The sequence below is a fragment of the Bradysia coprophila genome (genome assembly GCF_014529535.1).
Source record: "Bradysia coprophila strain Holo2 chromosome IV unlocalized genomic scaffold, BU_Bcop_v1 contig_81, whole genome shotgun sequence".
Lineage (NCBI taxonomy): Eukaryota > Metazoa > Arthropoda > Insecta > Diptera > Sciaridae > Bradysia > Bradysia coprophila.
The window spans coordinates 4,226,273-4,251,823 of NW_023503375.1; the positions used below are offsets into that span (position 1 = coordinate 4,226,273).

Genomic DNA, 25,551 nt, shown 5'->3' on the forward strand with positions numbered 1-25,551 from the left:
GTGCGGAAATGTGCTTCTTGTGTTTGTTTAACGGTGCACTTAGCGGTTGTCTTAAAATATTCGTTAAACCCACCGAAATATTTTCGTTTGGTGTGATGAGAGTAAAATGTGGAAACTGTTATCGCCACTACCGCAAATATCAACGATTGCGCAGCCTTCAAGTCGTTTTTTTGAGCTTCAAAATTTATTAAAAAAACCGATCACTTGTTAAGAACTTTAAACTTTCAAACACATGTCCATATGAAAATATTGTTTGGTGAAGTGACAGAAATAGTGCTCGAATCCAAAATCTAAAAAATTACGTTTCGACGGAAACGCTTTAGTCTAAATGTGTGTACGTTTCCGGTAAAATAAGCTAGTGCGTAAGTTACCATTTTTAAGGAGCTTTAAAATACCGTTAGTTAGAGGTGTGTCACATTTCTTATTGTTAACATCTACGTTACATGAAATTTGTCGATGCGTATGTGAGCCTCTCCTCTTTTCAGCTACTATTCAAAACTATTCCAACTAATCCACAATAAATTACTATTTTGACATCAGACGGTTGGATCGATTTTTTTAGGCAAAATACTTGATCAGCCGGGGTTCTAGGGCATCTCTTTAATACAAAAATGTTGCGAGAGTGAATGCATCACACATTTTTTATGACTTGCGAGAGTTGTTATTAGCTAACATCATCAAGGTTATAAATTTTAAGTTGTTCTATTTTTACTCCGAATTGGGTTGTTTGATATTTTAATTGTAAAATTGGTTCTTTCGGTGCGACTCTAAGAGCATCCTCAAGGTTCAGTTTTATTTTTCTATTTGTTGGAAAACAGAAGAAATTTTACTGTCATCTGTCAAATTTGAACCAAAAATATGAAACTTGGCCAAAATTTTATTGTTTTGGTTCAAAAGTGGGCATCAATGAAACTGTTGTAAAAGTTACAAATTCTTTGGTTTTTACCGTTTGGAAAAGAGTTGAAATAAACCATAAATAGATTGTGGAAATTGTTATCGTCACTACCGCAAAAATCACCGATGGCACTGACTTCGAGCAATGAAAGTAGATAAGTAGATCCATTTACTTTCATTGACTTCGAGTCGGTCTTTTGAGATACGAAATTCAAAAATCAAAATCATTTGTTAGGAAATTAAATTTTCGATCACATTGTTCACGAAAATATTGTTCGATGAAGTGACAGAAGTGACCGACAGCGTCAACATTGAAAGTCCTGTGAAATAGTGCTCAAATCGAGGGGTGACTCACTTCTAGATTAAATGGATTAAATGGATTTAATGGATTTAATGGATTAAATGGAATAAAAATTTGATTAAATGGATTAAATAGGAAAAAAGATCATTTTACCAAATACTGTAAAAGTCTTAAAAATTGTTGATTTTGATCGAACCACGTACTACAACTCATACTACAATGTTAAAAAGCGAAAAAATCCACTTTTAGGAGTTTTTGGCGTAAAGTGGATTAAATGGATTAAATAAATTTAATACCATTTTTAACAAAAAAAAAATTCCTATACCTCACGAGTACTTAAACGAGCTGGGGATCGTACAAATCTATTTTTCGCAATTACTTTACAAATTTTTAGGTGGGTGGATTAAATGCATTTAATGGATTAAATGGAAGTGCGTCACCCCCCGGCTCAAATCCACAATCTACAACTGTGAAAAGGTCAAATGTTATCGCAGAGGTCATATCGTTTTTAAAAGCGTATTCAAACGTATTCATTTTCATATTACTTTGACATGAACACTGATTTTGAAGGACAGGCCATACCCGGTACACATTCATCGACTGCCAACATCGTCCAACAAGTAGGACAAAAACAAATCCGCCAGTGATGCTAGTTATGCCGAAATTTGAAAAATTCTTACCCGATGTCTACTACAAGAATCGACTTTTCGAACACCAATGGTGATTGGTATGGCTGAAAATTGACATCACTGAATTGTTTCTGACGAATATGGCCGAATTTTTTAATTCTGGATGTTGTCTTAAAGTGAATGAGAATTTAAAGTGTGCAAATAATTTTTTTACCATTTCTGATCATTGAACTTAAAATTACAAAAATTTAGTGATATGAATACATGAATTGGATTGTTCGTCCAATAAATATAACGCAAAGTAGGGCTGAAAATTTGAGGACAAAGAGATAATTGACAACTAAAATTAGCAAGCGATCAATGTGGTTCTGGAAATGATTTGTAAGGAGGACGTTGTATGTTGGTTCAAAGAGTTAGAGAGTTACGAACGGATAGATACAATGTGTACGCTGCTGAACATGTGCCTTCCATTTGAACTGCGGTTTCTGGGAACATGTTTGGAGGAACTAGGTCGTCGCGATTCTCAAGAATTGCGCGGCATTGAGCTGCGTGTAAACAATCCTGTCGAGCTGGCTGCTGATATTTCATCGTGTCGTGCGGGCGATCCAACAGACATAAAAATCCGACGAAGGATGGCACTCTATTTGGCATTGATTCGGGTGTCAAATCGATCATCTGTCACCGAAATTTTTCAGACATTAGAAGTGTGGGGCGACAAAGACTTTTTTAAATTCGGCGATGGTGATCCGTTGCAGGAACTTTTACTTGTTTATACGATGGCCGCAAATCATCCCGTTTTTTCATTCGAACAGCGTATGAAGTGCGGTGAAATTTATAATAAAATAAACGAATGTACCAAGGTGCTGGAAGGGCCCCGTCACACGGACCAACATAATTTTAACCAAACCAGTAGTGTCCAACCACAACAACAAATTTCAACGCAAAATTTGACCAATTCGATGAGTTCACCACCGCCGTCATCTCATCCACATCAACTAAATCAGCAACCCATTCCGGTACTACCGGTACTGCCAATGGGATTTAACACAATGACACAGGTAAGTTTTGCTATCGTTCAACTCATTCTTCACTTTTTTTGTTTTTACGTCGACTGATTATGTAACCGACAGCATTGTTGATGGCGATACTGTTTTAATAGTGTTTTGTGCAGTGTGTGTGCTGTCCCAATTAAGAAATATTAAATTCAATAATCGGAATGGGAGCTGGCTCTAAGTGAACACAATTGGGATTCTTATCTCAACGAAACCGCATTGATGTCTGATAATAATCTGTCGAATGAAATAGTAAAAAAATGTGACCCTTCATTGTCTTATGAGATTGCTTTAAACATCAGAATGAGTTTGAGTAGTTTAGGTTTGTGAAGCAGTTTTCTGTCGCTAATCTTTTTCGGTGCGTTCTGAATGCTCGACTGTGGAAAGTAGATCTTTTGCTTCATTTCTTTGGTAAATCATCGGCAAAAAGGAAATGAGGTGATATGACCAATAGTCGAGGAGAGCAGACAGCACATATGAAAATAACCACGTCATGCTTAATCTCGTGTGCAAATAGTGTTTTCTTCCTGGTATCCAATTTCTCGATTTTTTCGGGTATCCACTAAAATTCGACCAAATTTCCCGGTAATAATATTAAGATTTCTAGCGGTAAAAATGTTGGGGTTTTCCAACGAGCCCACTCTCACCCGGAACGATCATTTATAACGACCTAAAATTTCGGATAAAAAACACTATTTTTCCAACTTCGGAGATCTTCCACCAGCAACCAGGTGTGGCTCGAGACTGTGTGAGGCCTGTTTTGAGGTCTACTGGCAAAGACCTTTCAAACCATGTGTATATCAATCCCAGACGAAATGGGTCCGATTTTGATAGGTGGATTTTCAAAAGACACCCTCACTGCTACACTATTCGAACGTTTCTGAAATGAAGAAGAGCGATTTTTTTAAACCTAAAATCGATAGCGAAGCGAGCGATTTTTTTTGATCACTATTACAGTTCAATGACAAGGTTTTTTTTCTGTTCTCCGACAGAAGATCTCGGTTCGCTTCCCGTTGTATACCAACAAGTGATCTAATCTAATCATTTTAACTCCTGATTCCTGTTACTTTCCCACTAATTTCGTTGTTTTTACGATTGTCTAGTTTTTCAATCAATTCTCGATTAGCGAAATGGTTTCTGCCACTGTTTCAATCTGAGAGACGACAGTGCAACGCAATTTCGATGTTTCTACATTAGAACCAAACACTCACATGTACTTGTGTAAGCGTTCGAAGTTTCGTCTTCGTTCGTTCTTGCACAACACTCGTACGTGTTTTTGTTGGTATCAACTCTCGATCTCTATTGGAAGTACCGATTTTCCGTAATTTCCTGATTTCTGGTCATGTCCCCATTTCTAGTCGTTTTCCCGCTTCTTTTCTTCTTTTCATTATTTCTTCCCGCTGGGCCGGGTAGATTTCCCAGTATCCGGTTTTCACAGTATCTTGGATACCAAGGATACACATTATTCGCACACGCGCTCTTAACATTGTCTTGACCGTTAAAGCTTCTCTATAAGCACAATTTTTATCGTTACAATTTGGCGACTCGATGGTTTTGTTCGACATTGACTGAAGAGTTAGATGCCATTCAACCTTGACGAAACAACGGCTGTTTTCGAGTCTTACACCTCATTATTTTTCCTTCACGAATTTCACTAATAGGCTCAAAAATGAGCACTTAATTTAACTGAGCTCCACATCAAAATTACTACTCTCTTTTAACACTGTATAGAAAAGCTTCTACGGAGAGAGAAGGCGTCTATTTAACATAGTAAGATTTCTATGCGAATGCGAATAATGTTTTCTTCCCGGTAACTCGGGTAACCAAAAACACAAAATTGACTTCCCGGTCATACATTTCCCAGTGGGTTTATTGTTCCCGGTAATTACGTTACCGGGACACTGCATTATTTCCATACCGAGTGGTACTGTTTCTAAACCGTCCAACGTAAATTTGTTCCTTTGCTTTTAAAATGAAGATAGTTGAAAAAAAAATGTTCTGGACAAGATATGATGACTGGAAACACCTGCATCACATCTACTTAAATTTCTATAGCATCGCGGCACTGTTGAATGTTGTATTACTAATGTCGCTTTTTAAAAAAAAAATCCACCAATTCAATGGTAAATGCTGCTCCGTAATAAGTCGTGTTACGCGAAATAACATTCGCTGAGTTAAATGCTTTGTAACCGGAGTCAGTCTGCTTGTATTAGTCGTGCGGAGAAGAATCGCTTCGTGTCCATCGTTAATTGACTGCACCCTCAAAACAGGTAGCGATCCATTTGTCGAAGGGACACTACATATGTCTCGTAGTCTCCAGCTCGGGAGTGGAAATAATGTTTTCTTTCCGATACACGATTCCATAATTCTTGGCAAAAAATATTTCTCAGTAACGGCGCTACCAGGATCGTTACCATGGCCGACTTGGCTGTTTCTTGAGTGTTTTACTTTTTCAACAGTTTTTATGGAGCGGTCTTTAGGCCGGAAACACACGAGCAATTTTGCGTTGATACGAAAGTGACAGTTCATCTGGTGTTGTTGTGACGACTATTTTCGCGTACGTCGTTGTGCGTGAGGTCAGTAACTGACAAAAACACCAATTTCTGTTAAGGAAACTCTTAATTTCATTCATAAAATCGGTTGAGCTGCCACTTTTGCATCGGCAAAATAGAATTTTTTCAGTGATTTTCCAAAACAGCAATTCAGCACATCAAGAATTCGATATATCGACGTAGTGTGAACTATGTGTTGCAGCGCAAATTCAGAAATTTGGTAGGGTTTATTAACGAAAAATGTATAAAATCTCGCGTCGCTATTCAGCGCTGGAAAGTTCACATACGTCGTTGTGTAAAGGCACAACGTCTTTATAACGACGTATTCGAGAATTCAATGCGGTATTTAGTGCCGAACTGGCAATACAGGGAGTTCAGTCGATTCCCAGAGGGTGTTTTGCATTTTTATATGAAAAGTGGCTTTTCAACGCACTCCAAGAACAGAAAATAGAAATAGTTTTTATGAACTGTCATTTGACCCCTTATTTATGAGAATTTTGGACTACAGCGTCGTGGAGGCCCATAATTTATATTCTGTTCTTTTGCCTGTTCTTGGAGTGCGTTGCCTTTTGTCGAATTTTACGGAACTTTTTCCGATTGTCCCGAAGGGCCTTTGGTAGTTACTGGCCGTATTGCTACGTGAGATTTAAAAATGTTTCATACATTTTTACCGTCACGCTGAACTTACGCTATATCAAATTCTTGTTGCGTTGAATTACTGTATTGGAAAGACACGTTGGAAAATTGAAAAATTTCATTGATGCAAAAGTTTATCTGATTTTATGAATGAAATTTAGAGTCGTCATAAAGCCCAAAACACACGAGCAATTTTGCTTTGATTAGATCGACAATTATGCTGCGTTTTCCAATGTTTAGCCTGTGGTGAATATTTGGATTACAATCGAAAAACCAGCATAATTGTCGATCCCATCAACGATAAATTGCTCGTGTGTTTTCGGCCTAACAGAAAAATTTGACATTTAGAGTTGTTGTGACGACTATTTTCGCGTACGTCGTTGAGTGTAGACACAGTAAATCGTTCAGTTCAAAGATGTGATATTTATACAATTATACAATTATATTGACTTTTCAGCAGTAACTAATGACAAAACATAAATTCCATTCTGCAGATGCTACCACCCGATTCGAATTTAACATCTCCGATGACTGTTGACGGCATAACTCAAATGATACCACATGGCTTATCGTTAAACCACGACTTTGCATTGTCCGGCCCGTGGGGTGTGCGTCACGGCATGATGCATGCCAGCTACCCGCCACCATCACTCGAAGTAAATGTCCAGTTTATTTTAATGGCATCCCAGTCCATAGACACGCATACTTAATGCGTCATTTCAATCAAAATATAAACTTTTAGCGATTGAAATTACAGGCAATGTCAATGTCAGTACCCCGGTCATCATCACCAATGAGCCAACCATCTTCGCCAGTGCCTAGCCGAACATCTAGTCCAACCAGAAATAGTTCGTTACAACAAATCGTGCAACAACCGGTTCAACAACAGCATCCGCATAGAAGTAGTTCGCATCAGCAACGAGCGTCGCCGAGTGTTATTCAAAGGTCTAGTAGGCGTCCATCGGACGATAAAACACCACCGCCCCAACAGCAATCTCATCAACAACAACAGCATCATATTGCTAATAGTAATGACTCGTCAATACAACATAATACTAAAAACTACGATGAAGTTAGTATTTAGGATTTGATTTGTTGTAATTTGACAATTTTTTTTCCACCTTTTTTTTGCAATTTTTTTTTTACAAATTAATTCATTTCGATGCATGACACACGCACACAATTGTTAATCGATTAAAAATTTTAACACCATCGCTTCCGTTTGGGGTAGAATTTTTGTTTTGTTTGCTAAAATCGAATTAATTTTTGTTTTTATATTCAAAATTTCGAGTGGTGTCGGTGATGGCGGTGTCGCGTTCAAAAAGTTTCTTCTAAAGCCACAATTTAAACAACAAAAAATAAAGTAAGAAATGTACAGCCCAGAATTTTGTTCTTTCAAACGTGGACGGTTCTAGCATTGACACATTTATGAAGTGAACAGAGGACAATCGTTTTAAAAAAAATCAGATCGAATCAAATCAGTCACAAATGTGAGGAACATACCAGAAATATGAAATGTGATTTTGTGATGCTAAGGCCCGGAAACACCAGAGGAACTTGGAACGTTTTTCTATTTCAAATCGATATTTAGCATACGTTGCACAATGGAAACAGCAGTATAATTATTGATTCTAAGCAGCGCCAAAATTGTTCATGCATTTTCCACCTTAGGCCGAAAACACACGAACAGTTTTGCGTTGATGGGATCGACAATTATGCTGCTTTTTCCATTGTAATCCATTATTCACCACCAGCGAAACAATTGAAAATCGCGGCATAATTCCAAACAACGCAAAATTGCTCTTGTGTTTCCAGCTTTAGCCACAACAAGCAATTCGAGCAGCAATTCAAATTGATTGTACAAAAGAGGGGTAATGCATTTATTACTTTAATCCAATGCAGATTGAGTGATTATTCGTCGGGCTTAACATAACACTGGGGCCGACTCATACGGTAATACAGACGATATTCCGAATAGTGATTAGGTAGTGTCAAATTTGAAATCAAAACGTCAAGCCGAGCTTCTGGACCCCACCTAGTCCCAAAGTATTTAAAGATAGAGAGGGTAATGCAAATCCACAAGAACTCACGGAACTCTGACTTTTATAACGTCAAAGCCACAAGTCAAATTAAATTAGTTGTATCGAAACACATGCCAACACAGTTCCAATCACAAATCTTATTATTCACCCGAAACTTGGGTTCCGTTAAGTTTGTGATCCATTAAACGTTTGCGTTATCTTCAGTGTTTATATACTTTGACTAGTCCGACTCAGTCTCTAGAAAATTTAGATGAAAAATTAAAACTTTAAATTTTGGTTAGAGCTTGCTCGAGACGTTTATGTCATGTTGAAAATTTTCGAGCTTTCCGAATTGAGTGTACCCTGAGGATACTCATCACTTCGCAATTAATCCAATTGTCATCAAAGTGGTCCTAATAGAATATTTAGGGCCTCTACTAACTACTATATCCCAAAAAGGAAAAACTGTCGGACTCGATATGTAAAAAGCTCATTTTTGAAACTTTATTAATAATTGACTCCCCATCAAAATGTCTTCACAATGAGCTATTACAAGGTTTAATTTAAAATCGAAATTATAGGGGTAAACCGTTATGGTTCGTAAAGTTCATGACTATGGCGATTTCGTAGACTTTTGACATAAACCATATGGGAGAAATGTCAAAAGTTCACGACATTGTCATACTTTCAAACTTTACGAACCATAATGGTTTACCCCTTATATTTCGAGTCATAAAGTTGTGTCTTTGGGATCTAGTGGTAAAGACTTCATTTTGATCTCAATTGGATGATTTGTGTCAAGAGAACCCTCAGAGGGCACTTATTTCGGAAAACTCGAAAATTAACAAAGGCAAGCACTAACCGATTATAGGTCATCTTGAAGTTACGATTATTTCGGATGTAGCCTCACTTAAGTTTCGTTAAATATTTCGATCAGTGATTGATTTCTATGAGATTTTTTTAACGTAACTGGCATTTCTTAACGTGGATGGCACTTCAAACGTTCTTGAAGATGATCTAATCGCTAATTGAATGTCAATCGATGATACTGAAACAACCATAATAAAGTTTGAAGGTAGTGGGTCTTGTAAAAAATGTAACTGACCGAAGACTAGCGCCTCGTTCACTTTAACACGGATAACAAGTTAATCCCAAAATTAATTTTCGATAACAATTCCGGAAGGAAGCGTTAAACCATTCAGTAACAGTCACATTGAGATTGTGGCAAATCATTCTACATCCTTTCACATTTAACAAGAGGTATGTAACGTTACCACTGACGAATGTTAACATTTTTTAAGAATATTCGAAAGGACTTACAATGTCCAGCGCCACAATGTAATTACCGAAAAATTGACACCAAATTTATTGAAAATGGAATGTATCTTTAGCTGCTTGTTTTGCTGTTGTTAAACACAATGATTAATGTTCCCAAGTTCCGTTCTTTTCCGTTCCAATTATCTGTTTGTTCGTTTTTGTTTTGCGAAGGAAAATTAAATGAAAAGTAAAAATACTAACCGACGAATGTAATCCATCTGAGGTATAGCCGATGAAACGCTTCTCTCGTTTCTACTTTTCAATTATTTTCATTTCGATTTTTTTTAATTTTATTGTCGCACAAAGAGCAAAATGTAAATCGAACATTTCGCAGAAAATCGTGAAAATTCAACAAAAATAATTCTTTGTTTCAGATGGTCTTAAACGTTGACGGTGCAATAAGCCAACTGAAGTCTATCTATCAGAACGGTTACATTCGACAGAATCATCACACAATTCCACGTCAATCAAACAAATCCAGTTATTTGCATCATCAACATCATCACAATATGCAGCAGCATCATCAACAGCAGCAACAGCAGCAGCATGCAAGTAATTACAATCAAAATGCCATGAACTTTACATTACAAAAGGCCAAGCTGGACGTGAATAGTGTAATGGAAAATCACACCAATGCGGATAGTGGACGACAAAAATCAATTGAAAGTGATTCGGGCGGTAGTTCCGTGGAATCTGTACCCGAATCGCCACCGACCACACCAATGATGACCACCAATATGATGCGACACAATATCAAGGAACAAAGAGGCAAAACATCTTCAAGACAGAATGGTCGTGCCGACAAATTGGGCAATACAGTTGCACAGCATATGTTCGTGCCCAATCATCAACCGCCACCATATTCGATGAGTAGTTCTAGCGGCGATGTACAGCAAACCAATTTAATAGTCAATCCCACAGCGATTGTGACAAATAACATAATAGCGACCACAGCTGGAATGATTTCGACACAACACCACATATCATCCCCAACATCGGTGTGCGTTAACAGTGTGACAACAACGAATCCACCCATCATGCTGCAACAATTTCCAGCCCAGCACTTACAGCCCCAACTGACAGCAACGTATCCATATCCAATCCAACATCGATCTGCTCTCATTTCGCATAGTCAAAGTCAACCACCACTAACACATCAACATACCTTTCGGCACCCACATCCAACGTTTCAAATTCAACCGAATGGTGACATACTGTACCCTTACCCACCGACCCAAACAGCAATAGCATTTCTCCAGTCCACACCAACACAGACACCGTCGAACGTTCGATTATCACCGTCTATACAATCCACGCAACAGCAGCAGCAGCAACAACAACAACAATCTCCAGTAGTTGACGCTACACCGATCGTGGCAGCCGCCTACCCCACACAAAACAAAATGATAGTTTCATGTTTTAATTGCGGTTCGCAATTGCACGCCGGTCGTGACTGCAGCGAATCATCGATGGAAGATGTTACGCGTGCAGCAATTTATAAATTAGACTATAGCGCGTACATGGCATCACTATCCGAACAGGGTGCATCGACAACAATGACCGGAAGCGGCGGTAGTTCGACGTTAACCGATTCGACAATTATGGACGGCAGTGGCCCATCATCATCGACAATACCATCAACCTCATCGACATCGACGACACAAATTGGTGCGATAGCCGGCAGTAAGTGATCGTTTACGAATGCAAAACATTGTGCCATTAAATCGTCGCGAAGACAGTTTTAGACGAACCAGTAAAGGGAGGATGTGTTTTGAGTTCTTTCTTTCTAATTTCGTTGTTGTTTTGTTGTTGAGTTATGGATGCAGGAAAATATAGAAATCAAATTTTATAAAACAAACAAAAATAATTAGTTCTAAGAGACCATGAATGGAATGGAAGGAATCTACCGCCTCTAATTATTTATGATAATATCCGCCCTGTCGCGCTCGACATCAATTTTTTTTTGTTTCTTTTTCTCGTTGCTATTTATTGTTTTGTAAATAAAAGTAATTAAAAGTGTTCGACTAAAAAGGGAGCGATTTCAGCGATTTACCTAATTTTCCATTTTGCAAGAAAACTCTCATTTGTTCACGATTTTCATCTTTCTATTTTTGATTTTCTCATTAGTCAAAATATTTTAGAAATAAAACGAAATTTTGAAGCGGGGGGCGCAATACACCGAAACATTTCGCTGTTTGAGGAGATATTGATAATATATCACTGTGTACAATATTGTGTCTAATAGTTAGTTGATATTCACTCACAACATACACACACACACACATACTGGTAATTTTGGTTTAATTACATAGTTTCTCTTACGTATCCTTAAGTTATAACGGGCATAATTTACGATTAAATTTTCTTTCTTTGTGAAAGGAAACGAAAAAACAAAACAAAACGGATATAGTGAAGACAAGCAATCGTTTAAGTTACAAAAAATTTCTTTACTTTACTAGGGATGTAAAATGGCCATTCCCACACTAGGGAAAAGTTTTCACATCACTCGTAAAGTAAAACGTTATACTACACTCGGGAAATAATTTGATTTTTCGTATCCAGATGAGTAAACGTAACTTGGGCTGAAGCCCGCTGACACTTTTACTCAACCGGATACGAAGTATCAAATTACTTCCCTGGTATAGTAATGTACTATTATTAAGCTATGAATCAAGTTAGAAAGTTACGAAGAAGTTAATTAATTAATCGCAGAGATGTTAAAATTATGTGAAAACGAAAAGTTACAAATGCTGCGTTATTGTGTTCCGATGTGGAACGAAAATATAATCAATTGACTTCAACAAGCATAAAATAATACAAAAAATTGACCACGTGTATACTCTTTTCATCAATTTATTGCTTGATTGCTTCCAAGCGAACACTACTTTCAATACTTTCAATGTGTTTTTGTTATGACAATGAATTTCCACACAAAAACAAGATTTCTTTTTATTCGCCTAATAACCTCTTTGTTGCAGAAAAATTTAAAAAGAAGAAGAAAATCTGTCATTTTACCAATAATTCCATTTCATTTCATTTCATTTATTTCAGTTTCAAAATTACAAATACAAAAACATCTGCGTAGCTCTAATGTGACGAAGTCAATTCGAAAGAGCTACAAAATTCACCATGGTTTTTCATTGTTTTAGTTGAGTTTTCCCAAAATATTTTCCGTTAATTTGTTTTACGATTCATGGAAGTGTTGAGACTGGCTTAGTCTTAGAAAACTATAGATGTGAAAAACCAATTTTAATTTTTTGTAAATTCATTAAAAACTTGCGATAATTTACTGAAGCTAATTAGATTTAAATCTTCGTGTTACTTGATTTAGATAGCAATGTAAAGTTATTACGAAAAAATTTCTTTTGTTTTCAGCTCTTTTCGCACTAATAAAATGTCAAACTTGCATTTGCTGCCAATTTTCTTTGATTGATTCAATTCAATAGAGAAAATTTAGCAGCAAATGCAAGTTTAACATTTTAAGACAATGCGGAAAGAGCTGAAAACTAAGGAAATTTATCAGCAGTTGTTTTTCGTTAAGTGACAGCTGTCAAGGGGCTGTTCACATATGATGTCACGATATTTTATGGAATTTTCGACACCCCTTGTCACGCAAAAAGGGTTAAATTTGACTCAAATTTGTTAGAACCGTCACGTTTTGCTGTATTCCATTCCCCCCATTCGAGTGTGACGTCATATGTGAACAGCCCCCAATGTTCACTTTTCATCTCTTTTCTCTACCCATGTCTACGACATGGGAGTCTTGTTAAAATTGTCAAAAATTCGCTAGTGAATGTTGACGAATAATTGCTGTACGCGCTTTTTCAGTTACTGCTGATTTAGATATCAATGTGAAGTTAACGAAATCTTTTGTTTTTAGGTTTTTTGCATTGTCTTAAAATGTCAAATCAATCAAAGCCAATGAAAGTTTGACATTTTATGACAATGCGAAAAGAGCTGAAAACAAAAGAAATATTTCGTTAATTTTACAGTGCTATGTAAATCATGAGAGCCAAAGTTCTGGAACCTTGGCATATTTCAGTACCTTCAAAATTCTTAACGGTGCAGAAAATTATCGAGAAAAAGAAAAGTTTTTGAACTTTGTCAGCGAAGTCTCTTTTTTATGAAATTAGGAATGAGCGAATATCTTAAAGCTCAAAAAATTAGCTTGAGTCAATTATCGCAAGTTCTTAAAATAGATTTTTGACATCTACAGTCGGTGAATTATAGATTTCGGAATTTTGATAGACATCATAGTTTTCATCGTTTTTCTGAATTCTCTCATTTCGCATGTTATTTCAAATGACAATTAAGAGAATTAGAGATACGATGATATCTCCAAAAATCCCGAAATCTATATTTCTCCGACTACACTAATCTCGAAACTTTACCCATCACATGCCACTCATCAAAACCATCAAATCAAAAAAAATCAGGGCTAACAATAATTTATTAAAATTTTCGAATTTTCGATTATTTTTTTTTCATTTTACCAACCAACAGTCTCAACCTTCATTAAAATCCAAAAAATGACATTAGAAGTAAATAATTGTCTTATAATTTTTTGTCACACACACTACGAACAAATAAGAGAATATTGTAGGCTGTAATAACTTGTAATTAATCAAATAATACGTAACGTTCTATATGAAAATATATATGAAACGTAATGCCTTTTAAGTTCCACTATTCTAAAAGTAAGAAAAAAATGAGGCCAACGAAATGTTGAAAAATCTTTAGATTGGCACTATAGGAAATCATCGTCATCAACATAATCGTTCGTACTAAGTTGGGAAATGATACTGAAACTAGCGAATTTTCTTTCTTGTCGGAATGAAGCTCGGAATGAGGATTTCGATTGATATAATTGATTGATTTCGGTCGAATTGATTATATTAGAACTTTAGTATGGAAGGAGTTTAAATTTATCTCTAGGGGGATAAATATGACATTATGCTGTTCAAATTTGTATTTATTTTTTGAGTAAAATAGCGGACGTGTCTATGGGAGCAATAAGGGAAAATCCCATTGGATCTGTAACACAATCATGCTCATGTCCATTTTTCCATCATTTCTTCCATAGTCTCCTAATCGATAGTCTACAATCTGTATCATGTATGTATAGTGTTTAATCCTTTAGAGAGCTAAACGCTTTCCTTGCCAGAAACTTTTTGTTTTTCTCTTACAGAAGATCTTCGTTCAACTTTTCATTTCAACGAGTCACTGCCCTCAAATTTACATAATTTTTAAATGATTTTCTATGGAAACATAGGATGGAAATTGTGTTTATGCCATGGCAACTTGGGAACTGATTTCTTTTATCTGAAATTACTCATAATAATTGGGAAGCTAAGACCTGTGAAATAAAGTGGACCTGACCTCACGGTGTTAAGTAAAGGACATTCCACGTATTCGGTTCTTACAATCATTAATGAGTAGCAGTTAAGAGGAATCAACTCTACGCTAAATTGTAGCCTAAATTTGTGCTCAAAAGAATATATTTTCGATGATAACTTCGTATCCACGTCCTTTCTGTAAAAAGTGGGACCATCGTTTTGTGTCAAAATGTGTTGGGTTTGAGTAAAAATAATAAATGTTTGTGGTTACGAGAAAACACAATAGTTCACGAAAATTGGCACAAATTCTGAGTTTTCTCGCACAAAAATTTATCATTGTTACTCAAAGCCAACACTTCTTGACACAAGACGAAGATATCATCGAAAATACGAGACGCCCAAATGTAGGCTATAAAATTCAGCGAAGTGATGTTTCCTCTTTATGTTAATACGGCAAATTAGTTGCCAATTAAAAATGTCGATTAGCAACTTCTACGATTTCAAATAAGCTTTTTGTTTAATATTGATCTTACTTAGTACTAAATCAGTGAATGTGTTCATTTTAGAATGGAGCTGTTCAATTCGAATAGTGTTAAAATTCTGAAAAATCAATTAAGAGAATTATTCTACTTTCTGTAATATTTATACGCGTTAAAACAAGCTTGGAATCATACTAAAGAAACACACAAAAATTGCAAAATGTATGTTCATTCGATAGATTTATCCCATTGTAAGTTTAAATCTAAAACCAACACGATCACGAAGTCTTATTCTTTGAACAGTTAACTTTATAATCCTCCGATTGTAAGCTAAGCATTAACCGTGTATCATCTTCATTTTAAGAAATAAGTAAAATACTTAGATCCATTTAAATGTAATTAAAACGAGTGAAGAAAAGTAAATATTATTCAGAGAAAAGAAGAAGAAGAAGAAGATACAACACGAATGTGTAGGATAAATAAAGGTTAAAAAAAAACAAAATGAATCAAATAGTTACATCTTAATAAGACAAAATGGATAAGTATTTTAATAAATATCTCCTTATTCTTAGCAAAATGAAATTTGACCTTACAAAAAACCATAAGGAAAACATCAATTTTTTACAAAAACATTTCGTTTCTAAATATTTTACATTAGAGAACGTTAGCTTTTCCGACGATAATTTACCGTCAACCCCAATTTCCACCGCTAAATGTATTAACTTTTCAAAGTGAATAGATTTTTTCCATCTAAATGTCGTTTGCTACTCACAAATCAGATACACGAATTTACATAACCTAATATTGGTCCAATACAACCCCATTCTTGACGTGATAATTAAAAAATAAGTAGAAATTTCATTCGTACATTCATATGCATTCACTGAGGGGTTGCTCACTTTGATTACGCAAAAATTGGATCTCGTCCAATCAGTGAAATTTTGGTGATTATACTTGCTAAATCGTTATTTCACGTTTATTTAATATGATTAGAAACTGATTTCGGACGACTGACATGGTTATTGAGTGGTTAATCACTTGATTAACAAGTGGTTAATCATGTTAATCAGTTAAGTGAGCAAACCCTTGGCATGCACATGGTTGCCAATTTCTGACAGGACATTGTCGTTGGTTTTAACCAAGGTTCTGATAGAACAGGTTAAGAGACCCACGAAGGCGGGTGGCATCAAATTTGTTAAACGCGCTCATTACATACAAGGGGTTCGTAAAGTTCGTGAGTATTGTGATTTCGTAGAGTTTTAACATAAAATATATGGAAGAAATGTCAAAAATTCACGAAATTGCCATACTGACGAACTTTACGAACCATAATGGTTTACCCCTATTATGTGAAAAGTAAACTTGTACAAGGTTCTGAAGAGCCAAACCACATCGAAAGTTTCTGTCGTGAAGTAATAGTTTTGACATTGGCATTTTTGACGTTGTCATTTTTGACATATGAAAAATTTCGTCATAACCTCAACTGAAACTTGTCTTTAAATAATTACGTGTGTTTAACAAAACATGTCTAAACTGTCAAAATTTGTGTTTCACCGCCTTCGTGTTCAACTCAGAAGTGTCTTCACCTGTTCTTTAGGAAACTTGAACTTGTAAACAATTTTTTTTGTTGAGTTGAATTCGTCATATAAATTTTCACAAACATAGTTGGCGCCACAGGAAAAATTTTTTGTCACTGCCTTCGTGGTCAACTCGAAAGTCTCCAAACCTCGTCTTAACCTCTTAGAACTTTGGTTTTAACGTTCGCGGTAGAAATTAGGGTTGACGGTAAAGTACTGTCAAAAAAACAAAGGTTCCCTATTTTCCAAAAAAAAATGAATCAATAATACTTAAACTGCAATAAAAACACGTCCTTTCGAAATTAGTTTTAAACATAAATCAATGAAGAACAATTGATAATGGCATTTCACAACTGTATAAAATGGTTAAAAACAAGACGACGAAATGATAACATTTAAAAAAATGTTTTATTTAAATAAATAAAGAAAACAAAGAAACTAAAACGCATATTAAACATAAAAGAAAATGTTAAACAATAAAAAAAACTATTAATGAGTAAATCTAAAGAGAAGAAATCGTTGTAACATAAATTAAAAAACAAAACAAAAAGTTAAAAAAAATATTTTCTGAAACGTCGATTTAATGGTTTCGTTTTCATTGTTTATTTCTACCCTTTTCACAATAAATTGTTACTATTAAAGAAAAAAACTGAGAATGAAGAATGTTTTACTTAAAGTAAATTTGATTAATTATTTAAAATTGACCGTTTTAAGTTTTAATCACACTGTAAATTAAATATTTAATAAAATAATGTAGCATAAATATAAATATAAATAATTAAACAACAAAAAACAAAAAAACAAATAAAATGCAAAAATTACAAAAAAATTATTATAAAAAATTGATGTATTATATTAATTATAAATAAAAAAATTTCATAATTCTTAAAAGTCAAACAGATTGTTTCAATTACACTCCAGCTCAATTGCAAGGGAACTACTACGTTTAAAAAAAACGAAAAGTAGGATCAAAAAGGTGTGTTTTAGACGCAGGTAGTTTTCACCAACGTGGTCGAAAACACACCTTTTAGTCCGAGTGATGCATTCTAATTTCATTCTGGATCACGAAAGTCACATTCCGAACAAAACATACTAAAAAACTTGAACTGAAAATTACTGCAATGTCACACAGTTACTGCTGTTACAGGTGTAGTAGCAGGTGGTGTTACATGTGTAGTAACTGGTGTAACATGTGTAAAACCAGCTTGTTGACTCAACTTGAAAGAAAGATTTCATGGACACATCTGGAAAAGAATAAAGATAGGATCGAAAATGATTAGCGGGAATGAAAATTGAGGAAAAAAGTAAGTGAATTGTTGCTCTTTCGGTACTAAATTTGGTGAGTGAATGTGACGTTTTTTGTACTCCAGGATGAAATAGTATTTTACGCAATTTAGCGATGTATTTATAACTTACGCCGCCTGTGTGCAATGTCGTATGAACCACTAGTACGATAAAGGATTTGCAAGGGGTTACTGAGGTCACACTAACAATATCTTCAGTATTTATGCAAATTTCTTCATTGCATAAAACGTTGTATGCAACAGCAGCACGAATCGTATGAAGGTATATTATCGCACTAGATGTCAGAGGCGAAGCCGAGGTTGGCAAGATATCGTGTTTACATAACAAGTGATAAAAAGTTGAGTTTTCGTGTGAATTTAGTTGATCAGAGGCGAAGCCGAGCTATGTGATGGATTTTACAAGCTGAGGGTGTCGAAAGACGTGCTTGAAACATGAAAAGTAGGGTTTTCGACGCATGTAGCATTTAAAATATTGATTGAATGGAATATCGTTCGTTGTAGTACGCCTCGATTTTTTCCGGATGAGATTTACACATTGATACATAAGTCGCCCGAACTTACTTATGACATCACTTCCGTTTAAGCAGTGAAAGGAGCAGAATTCTTACCCAAGTGCTTCTAGCATGAACAGCAATGTTTCAGTGACACTAAATCATTGATATAGCGATAGTATCGTACCTATTTTGATATTCACCTTTCAGCTAAAGATGTACATGTTCAAAGGTAAGACTTACCTGATGAGAAAGTGGTATTTTTCAACAGCATTTTAATAGTACAATTCGTCGAAAGACGTACTTAATACTTCTCACAGATCGAAACAGTGGCAAAAACCATTCGCTATTTCATTACATAATGAATATGGGACATGATTCTCCTTATGTCATTTAGCAGCACTCTTCTCAGGCATATTTCCTTCATAATTGGCATTATATCGCTGTCGATTTTGTAAATTTCCACTTTTACTTCAACGAATCCTTTCGAAAGCCTTGGGAAGTTTTCGAAGTATGAATAAAAAGTGCTTTTTGTGGGATAGATGTGACAATCATCAATGCAGCATATGGGAATTATGAACAATATGTGCAGAGTGTTCAATTCAATTTAGCACCTTTATGAGTCTAGTATTTATCGAGAACGATTTAAAACGAATTTGAAGGACTGCTGGTGAAACAGGAATTTGAGAGCTTTAATTGTGATAACTTGTGATATTGATTGTGGCGATGATCTATTAATTATTAATCAGTTTGAATTGCTTAACTCGACCTATCAAACAAAAAATCTTCTTCATTGATTGCGAAGATACTTATTTGCTTTGTTCATAGCTAAGACGCCGAATGGACGGCAATTAAAACATTTTTTTACTCTCTCAAAGTCGTTTTAAATTGGAACGTTTTCCAGTCTTACATTTCGAAATGCCAATAAGAACAAACAATTCAATTTTCCAATTCTGATTAATGGACTGTGATTTGTTGGAATATTTTTATGATGAACCGAAAGGAAAATTTGTAATAAAATTTGATAATGAAATAAATGATAAAAATAAATTGAAAATTTGCCGATGAAAAAAAGGGAACATTTATGTAGGCGCTCTGCGATGTTGGTACATTGCTTCATTACTCGTATATAAATTATATATGACTGTATACCGTCTCTCTGTGCACTGTATTTCATTTATGTAAATATTTTGAGCAAATGTTTTACTTCGGAAGGGTTATAGGATCTTGTACCCCCAATTTTTCTCGGTGAGGAAGTATACAAATAAGCGAAAATTACTTAAATGAGTCAATTAGAAATTCCACTTTGAAGATGTATACGTTTGGCAGTGGTAGGCATCGCAAAATTTTGTATAATAGAATTCGTGTAATTTTTAAGATAAATATTAAGAGGCAGAAGTTTGAAATAATTTATATATCAAAGATAACGTACAACATTTTTATTCTTATCGTGAGACGTGTGTTCTGTACACAAAATTATATTGACGAAAATTGATTAACTCGTGAAATTAGCATATTTTGTCATTAAATGGCATCAAATTGTGTAGTAGCACTCGTCTTGCTAAAAACAATGTTTGAGAGGGTTTGTGTGTCACTTAAATTCGAATGCTTTAGAACCAGGCAGTTCTCATTTTAATTTCCATTTTTCACTTTAATTCAAATCCCACAAAAACCTCAAAAGAAGAACTGGTGACACCAGTTACTTCAGTTCACCTGTTACAGATGGCAATCACATGATCAGTATTATTATCGGGTCTATTACTTCCATCGATCAAAAGTACTTGAATCTGTTGATTTCAAATCTTGTTCTTCAATTTTTTTAACATGCATTTTATTATTTAACGGGCTATATTACCCAGAGCTTGTCATTATTTTTGTCGTCGTAATCGATACCAGATGAATAGCCGTATGTGACAGGTTAAACTTCTAAAATGTTTTATATCAGTATTGAATCTACGCCTGAAAGCATACACTTTTAACCAAAATTTAAATGTCGAAAAAAATCTTTTCAACCAAATTTATCACAAAATAACAGTTGTCGCAAAACAGCACTAGAAGCGATAAGGGGTATAGCTGTAAATATCTTTTATTCAATTCTTTTTCGTTTGACCATAGGAATACAGTTGCCCGATTCTTTGTCACCCTACCTCAGCATTTTAATAAAAAACTTTCGGCAAGTGTGCTTAGCTTGACAAAAACTTGTATAAAGGCTCCTGCTCGACCGAAGCTCTAGAATACATATTTGGGAAGTTATCGAGGTAGGCAGAATGTGAGCCTTTATACCCTATGAATCCAGAAATTATACAAACCAACTTTTCCCAGAAAAGTGATGTCTCCACTACCTGACATCCTATCCTCATACTACCATGGACAAAAATGATCCACATGGTCTACTCTACAATACAGCCTGTAAATATTTTTCATACGCAGAATGAGCACCAGCTGAATATCACCAGCTGGATCTGCTAACACACACTTATTGTATGATAAACAATCAAAAAACATTCTTAACAATGTGTTTACTTCATTCATACGTGTTATGTGCGCGTAGATGACGTTAACGTAGAAATGCACTGTATGTAGGTTGTTTTTGAATTGTATACAATACAAAGTGTTTTTGTTTGTACACCAGCTGGTGATATTCAGCTGGTGCTCATTCTGCATATGAGAAACTTTTAGCAATTGTATATCAAAAGTTCTTTTGTATACAAGATAGCGCCTTTTTGACACATGGATGCTATTTTGTTGGGTTCTTCACTACTCGGTTTAAATCTATGAGACCATGAGTCGGATAGATATCGAAACATAATCTTGGCTATATTAACAGTACTAATACTATTAGTCTAATAGATACTCAATTTCTTTGGGTTGCACAAGAGGGGCATTATAAACCAAGGTGTTGGAACCCTGCGTCTCACCCAATTATCCTAATCCTCATTGTAACTCTCTACATGCCATATAAATTTGAATACTTCAAAAATACGAAATTTCAAGATGGCAGCCAATTTCTCGAAATGCAAAAAAAACACGCCCACGAAACTGTGTAAGTGACACTTTACCGACTCTCTTCCATATATCCGAAAATATCTATAAAAAAAAAAAAGAAATTTCAAAAAGGTAACTGGCGTCACAGCCTCCGCTATCGCTGTGGGCCAACGAATTTTAGGAGAATGTTGTTATCGTAAATTGTATCTCTTCCCGGTCTTTCCGTCGAAAAACAATCAACGATCAAGTTCTTACACTGAGGAATAGTAATTGGGATTTATTATTTTTTATTATGGCTAAGTGCTTTAGTACTGAAAACTGTTTGTGGGAGCAGAGTATTTTTCGGGCGTAAGCTCTATAGTGAAAATAACATTGTAGTTTTGCAATACAGATTCCTGCATACTTTGTAAGGTCATGTATCTACCTGCGTCTAGTGCATGAACAGATTTCAGGTGAAAAAAGCTTTCAAATTCCACAAAATTCAACACAAGTGACAAAAACCTACTAAAAGCAATGAACCGATAAATGATAGTTGTTGTCCTCATTTGTAATTGGATTTTTTAAATTTTTTGTGTGGCAGTACGTACGAACAGTTGAAAAAGTAATTTTATAGTTAACATTAAAGTTAACTCCACTCGCGTAGTGAACGAGCGATAAATTTTATTTCGAATGTATGCGATGTGACAAAAAATCTATTATTCCAGGAGAAAGAAAATGACGCGAGCGAAACGAGCGAAGAATTTTTTCCGATTGGTTGCCTTATTTGAACGAAATTCATCTTCAGGAAGATGCTAAAAATGTGAGTCCTAGTTCAGTTCAATGAACATTCTGTTTGTTGTAAACAAAATAAATTGGTGATTCTGCTATCTTTCACTCATAGGAGAGTTTCAATAGATTAGGGAACGTCAGATTGTTCGAACAGAAACGAAATGTCCAACATAAACGGAAACAAAAACGATTTTTCTTTGGCAAAGCTATAATGTCACAAAGAAAAATTGTTTGTGTTGGACATTCCGTTTCTGTTCGAACAATCTGAATCTTTCCAAAACGCTCACCTAAATCAAAATCAGATAGGAATTGGCCAAGATAAACGGTTTCAAAAATGACCAATTTTTCGTGCCACTTTTTCTTGGAACATGAATACCGCCGCCATTTAATTTTTCCAAGAAAAAAGTTCTTCCAAAATTATTCACCATTGAATCCGAGATTGAATCAGTCAAACTAACGCAGAAACAAAATGTCAAAAAAGTCAACTTGTGATATAAAAAAAAAACGAAAATCGAAACGCACATCGGAATTACGCAAGCACCCGGACTATAGATCATTGTCAATGTCGTTTGAGCTGTCAAATAAGTTGTCAATTTCACAAAGCTAACCTCAAATCGAACAAAAAAAGTATTGGGCTGTGAGACGCCACACAAATTTTCATACATTTCAAGGGGCGGCTCTGTGAACGAAACATCTTTTGAGGTTAGCTTTGTGAAATTGACAACTCATTTGACACTTTTTGAGAGAAGAAACCGCTATTTGACACTGATCTATTTATATAAGAATTTAGTTTCAAATGGTGAGGAACAATCAAAAATCGAAAACTATTAAGCTGTCACATACGGCAAGCATATATGACCAGTATTATTATCGGATCTATTACTTACATTGATCAAAGTATTTTTAATCGGTTGATTTCAAATCTTGTACGTCAATTTTTTTTAACATTTTACTATATAAAGAACCATATTGCCCAAAGTTTGTCATTATTTTGTCGTCGTTATCGATAACAGATGGATAGCCGTTTTTTAAAAAACGTATGGACTCCGCTTTCTCAAATTTCCAATAACATGAATGTCGTAGTTATACTACCCAGAAAAAGAAAATTCATACAATACACCGGGTATGTGTAAAATTCGTCGGGAAGATGGAATATACTTCTTTAACGTACATGATACATGGACAATATTATCTATACGTGGAACACGTTGAAAGCCTAGTTACGTATTTCGATTGTCAGATTTGAATATTCATGCGTTACGTATTGTGGTGATTCACGTGAAATATGAATAACTTACGAGTGGGACGGAAGTTAAACGCACATCACGTATGTTAAACGCATATAGTGGATGTTGGTCTTAGACATTGAATTTGTATCATATTTATATTTCTTAACACGTAGTAGTTATAGTAAATTAGAAAAATTCTCGTCAAAATACTTTCATTTTTTTTAAGTAATTTCATTTTGATAATAAGTGTCCATAACTATCTTGCCATCAAGTCGTAGCTAATTACGCGTGCTTTATGAACTTAAATTCTGTTATGTTAAAAAACGACATATCACTATTATTGTGCGTTACATTATAACGTGCTCTGTGTAACTTATACGCCACACACGTTTATGGCTTTCAAAGTACGCTTCAACAATAAGAAATGTCAACCAACACTACTGCACTGCAACATTAGAAAGATCGTTGGCTCATGATCAAGAGGTCCCCGGTTCAACTCCCGAAGAAGTAAATTTTTAATTTAAAGTATTTGTTACCAATAACTGGTAACTGGTAATATTGGTGTAAATCGTAGGTAAATTCAATAAAATTCATATTTTCAAGTCTTTGTCAAAGCGAAATACGTCTCCCACGTATTATATTCGAGCCCGCTGTATAACTACCTTACCATACTTTTTAACAGGGGGCACGAATGATATACGCATGGCATGTAAGAAATTTCGCTCAGTGTACGAAGAATGAACTTTTGATATGCTCATGCATGTGTGACATTCAGTCTCTCTACTCAAAGAATGCAGAAAACTTTGTGAAAACATAGCTAACGCCGACCCGTACGAAACACCTATTCGTATCAAAAGCCTTTAATGTAAAACTCTTCATTTCTCTTACTTCAATCTCTTCTCTGATGAAAAGCTATTCGCCCTTTAAAATCACTTACATTATCTTTCTTTGCCTTGTTATCATATACAAATAAATTGCCGGAGGCAATATAGACAGCCCTGTACGAAGTCAACTTTCATAAATTCCTATTTAAACAGCTATATACCGCTATATTTACCTATATTTTCCTATAAATAAACATTTCACAGATGAATATGCTATTATATAGCTCTATATGCCTGTATATAGCTCAATATAGGTGAATATAGATATATATATAGATGCCTGAAACACCCCACACACATAACAAATTATTTCCATGTTAACAGAAACTCTCTAAGTACCATTTTTCCCAAGATATATCACTTTTATTAAAATTCAATATGGCCATCGGCAGCCATTTTGTTAGGAGACCGGAAATTTTACAGACGCTTTACTTTCGTTAATACCTTTCAAACAAAAAAAAATTCATGAAATTCGGTCAAAATTTACTCGAGATATTGACAAAATACTCCACGTTCACTGTACGGCCGAGTAGCCAGATAAGAGCTCACTCCAAGAGACCTAGCTCACGCTCAGGAGAACATAATTTCATAAACTTTGTTTTCCCTGATTGGTACGGTCAATACCTATCTAATAAAGCTAAAACAGACGACATATGTTCAAATGTGGCCGACCTACAAGCTAAAACTGCTTGCCGCCCTGTGCCTGTTTCACACCAAGGGGTCTAACTCACGAGTCGGTCATCCGATTTCCATAAACTTTTTGTCGATCGGTATTGTAAATACCTTTTATTTGACGTATCACGTACAAGGTAACGTTTAAATGTCCGGAGATATCTTCGAAAAACCGTAAAGCACTTATTGGGCCACAGCTCGGGAGGGGTCGATCCAAAATCACTCATCTTCGCACTTAGCCTGTCTTTTGACATTACCAAACGAGAAAAAAAAAAGAATTTTAGAAATCGGATGTGTTTTACTCAAGTTAGAAAACGGACAGACAGACAGACAGACAGACAGACAGACGGACATTTTTTTTCACTGATTTGGCATCTCTAGACAACCACAATAGGTTTCCCCTTACTCAGGGAGTCCAATTCGA

General features: G+C 35.3%; 1 protein-coding gene across 4 annotated transcripts; it reads left to right on the top strand.

The window, feature by feature from the left end:
- Window positions 1-1,933: 1,933 nt before the first annotated feature.
- On the top strand, window positions 1,934-11,106 carry LOC119072242 (transcription factor mef2A). Of its 4 annotated transcripts, none has more exons than XM_037177420.1 (5): window positions 1,934-2,882; window positions 6,559-6,720; window positions 6,807-7,136; window positions 9,777-10,880; window positions 10,944-11,106. In XM_037177420.1, the coding sequence occupies exons 1-5, from the start codon at window positions 2,199-2,201 to the stop codon at window positions 11,091-11,093; spliced, it is 2,430 nt and encodes an 809-aa protein (XP_037033315.1). In that variant the 5' UTR covers window positions 1,934-2,198; the 3' UTR covers window positions 11,094-11,106. The 4 variants fall into 4 exon arrangements, with proteins under 4 accessions (XP_037033315.1, XP_037033316.1, XP_037033313.1 ...); XM_037177421.1 differs by having other exon boundaries at window positions 6,822-7,136; XM_037177418.1 differs by having other exon boundaries at window positions 9,777-11,106.
- The last annotated feature ends 14,445 nt before the right edge of the window (window positions 11,107-25,551 follow it).

Coding starts and splice junctions, on each gene's coding strand:
- LOC119072242 (XM_037177418.1), top strand. CDS start 2,199: ATGATTTGTAAGGAGGACGTTGTATGTTGGTTCAAAGAGTTAGAGAGT. Junction 2,883..6,558: donor GATTTAACACAATGACACAG/GTAAGTTTTGCT, acceptor TCCATTCTGCAG/ATGCTACCACCCGATTCGAA. Junction 6,721..6,806: donor ACCCGCCACCATCACTCGAA/GTAAATGTCCAG, acceptor ATAAACTTTTAG/CGATTGAAATTACAGGCAAT.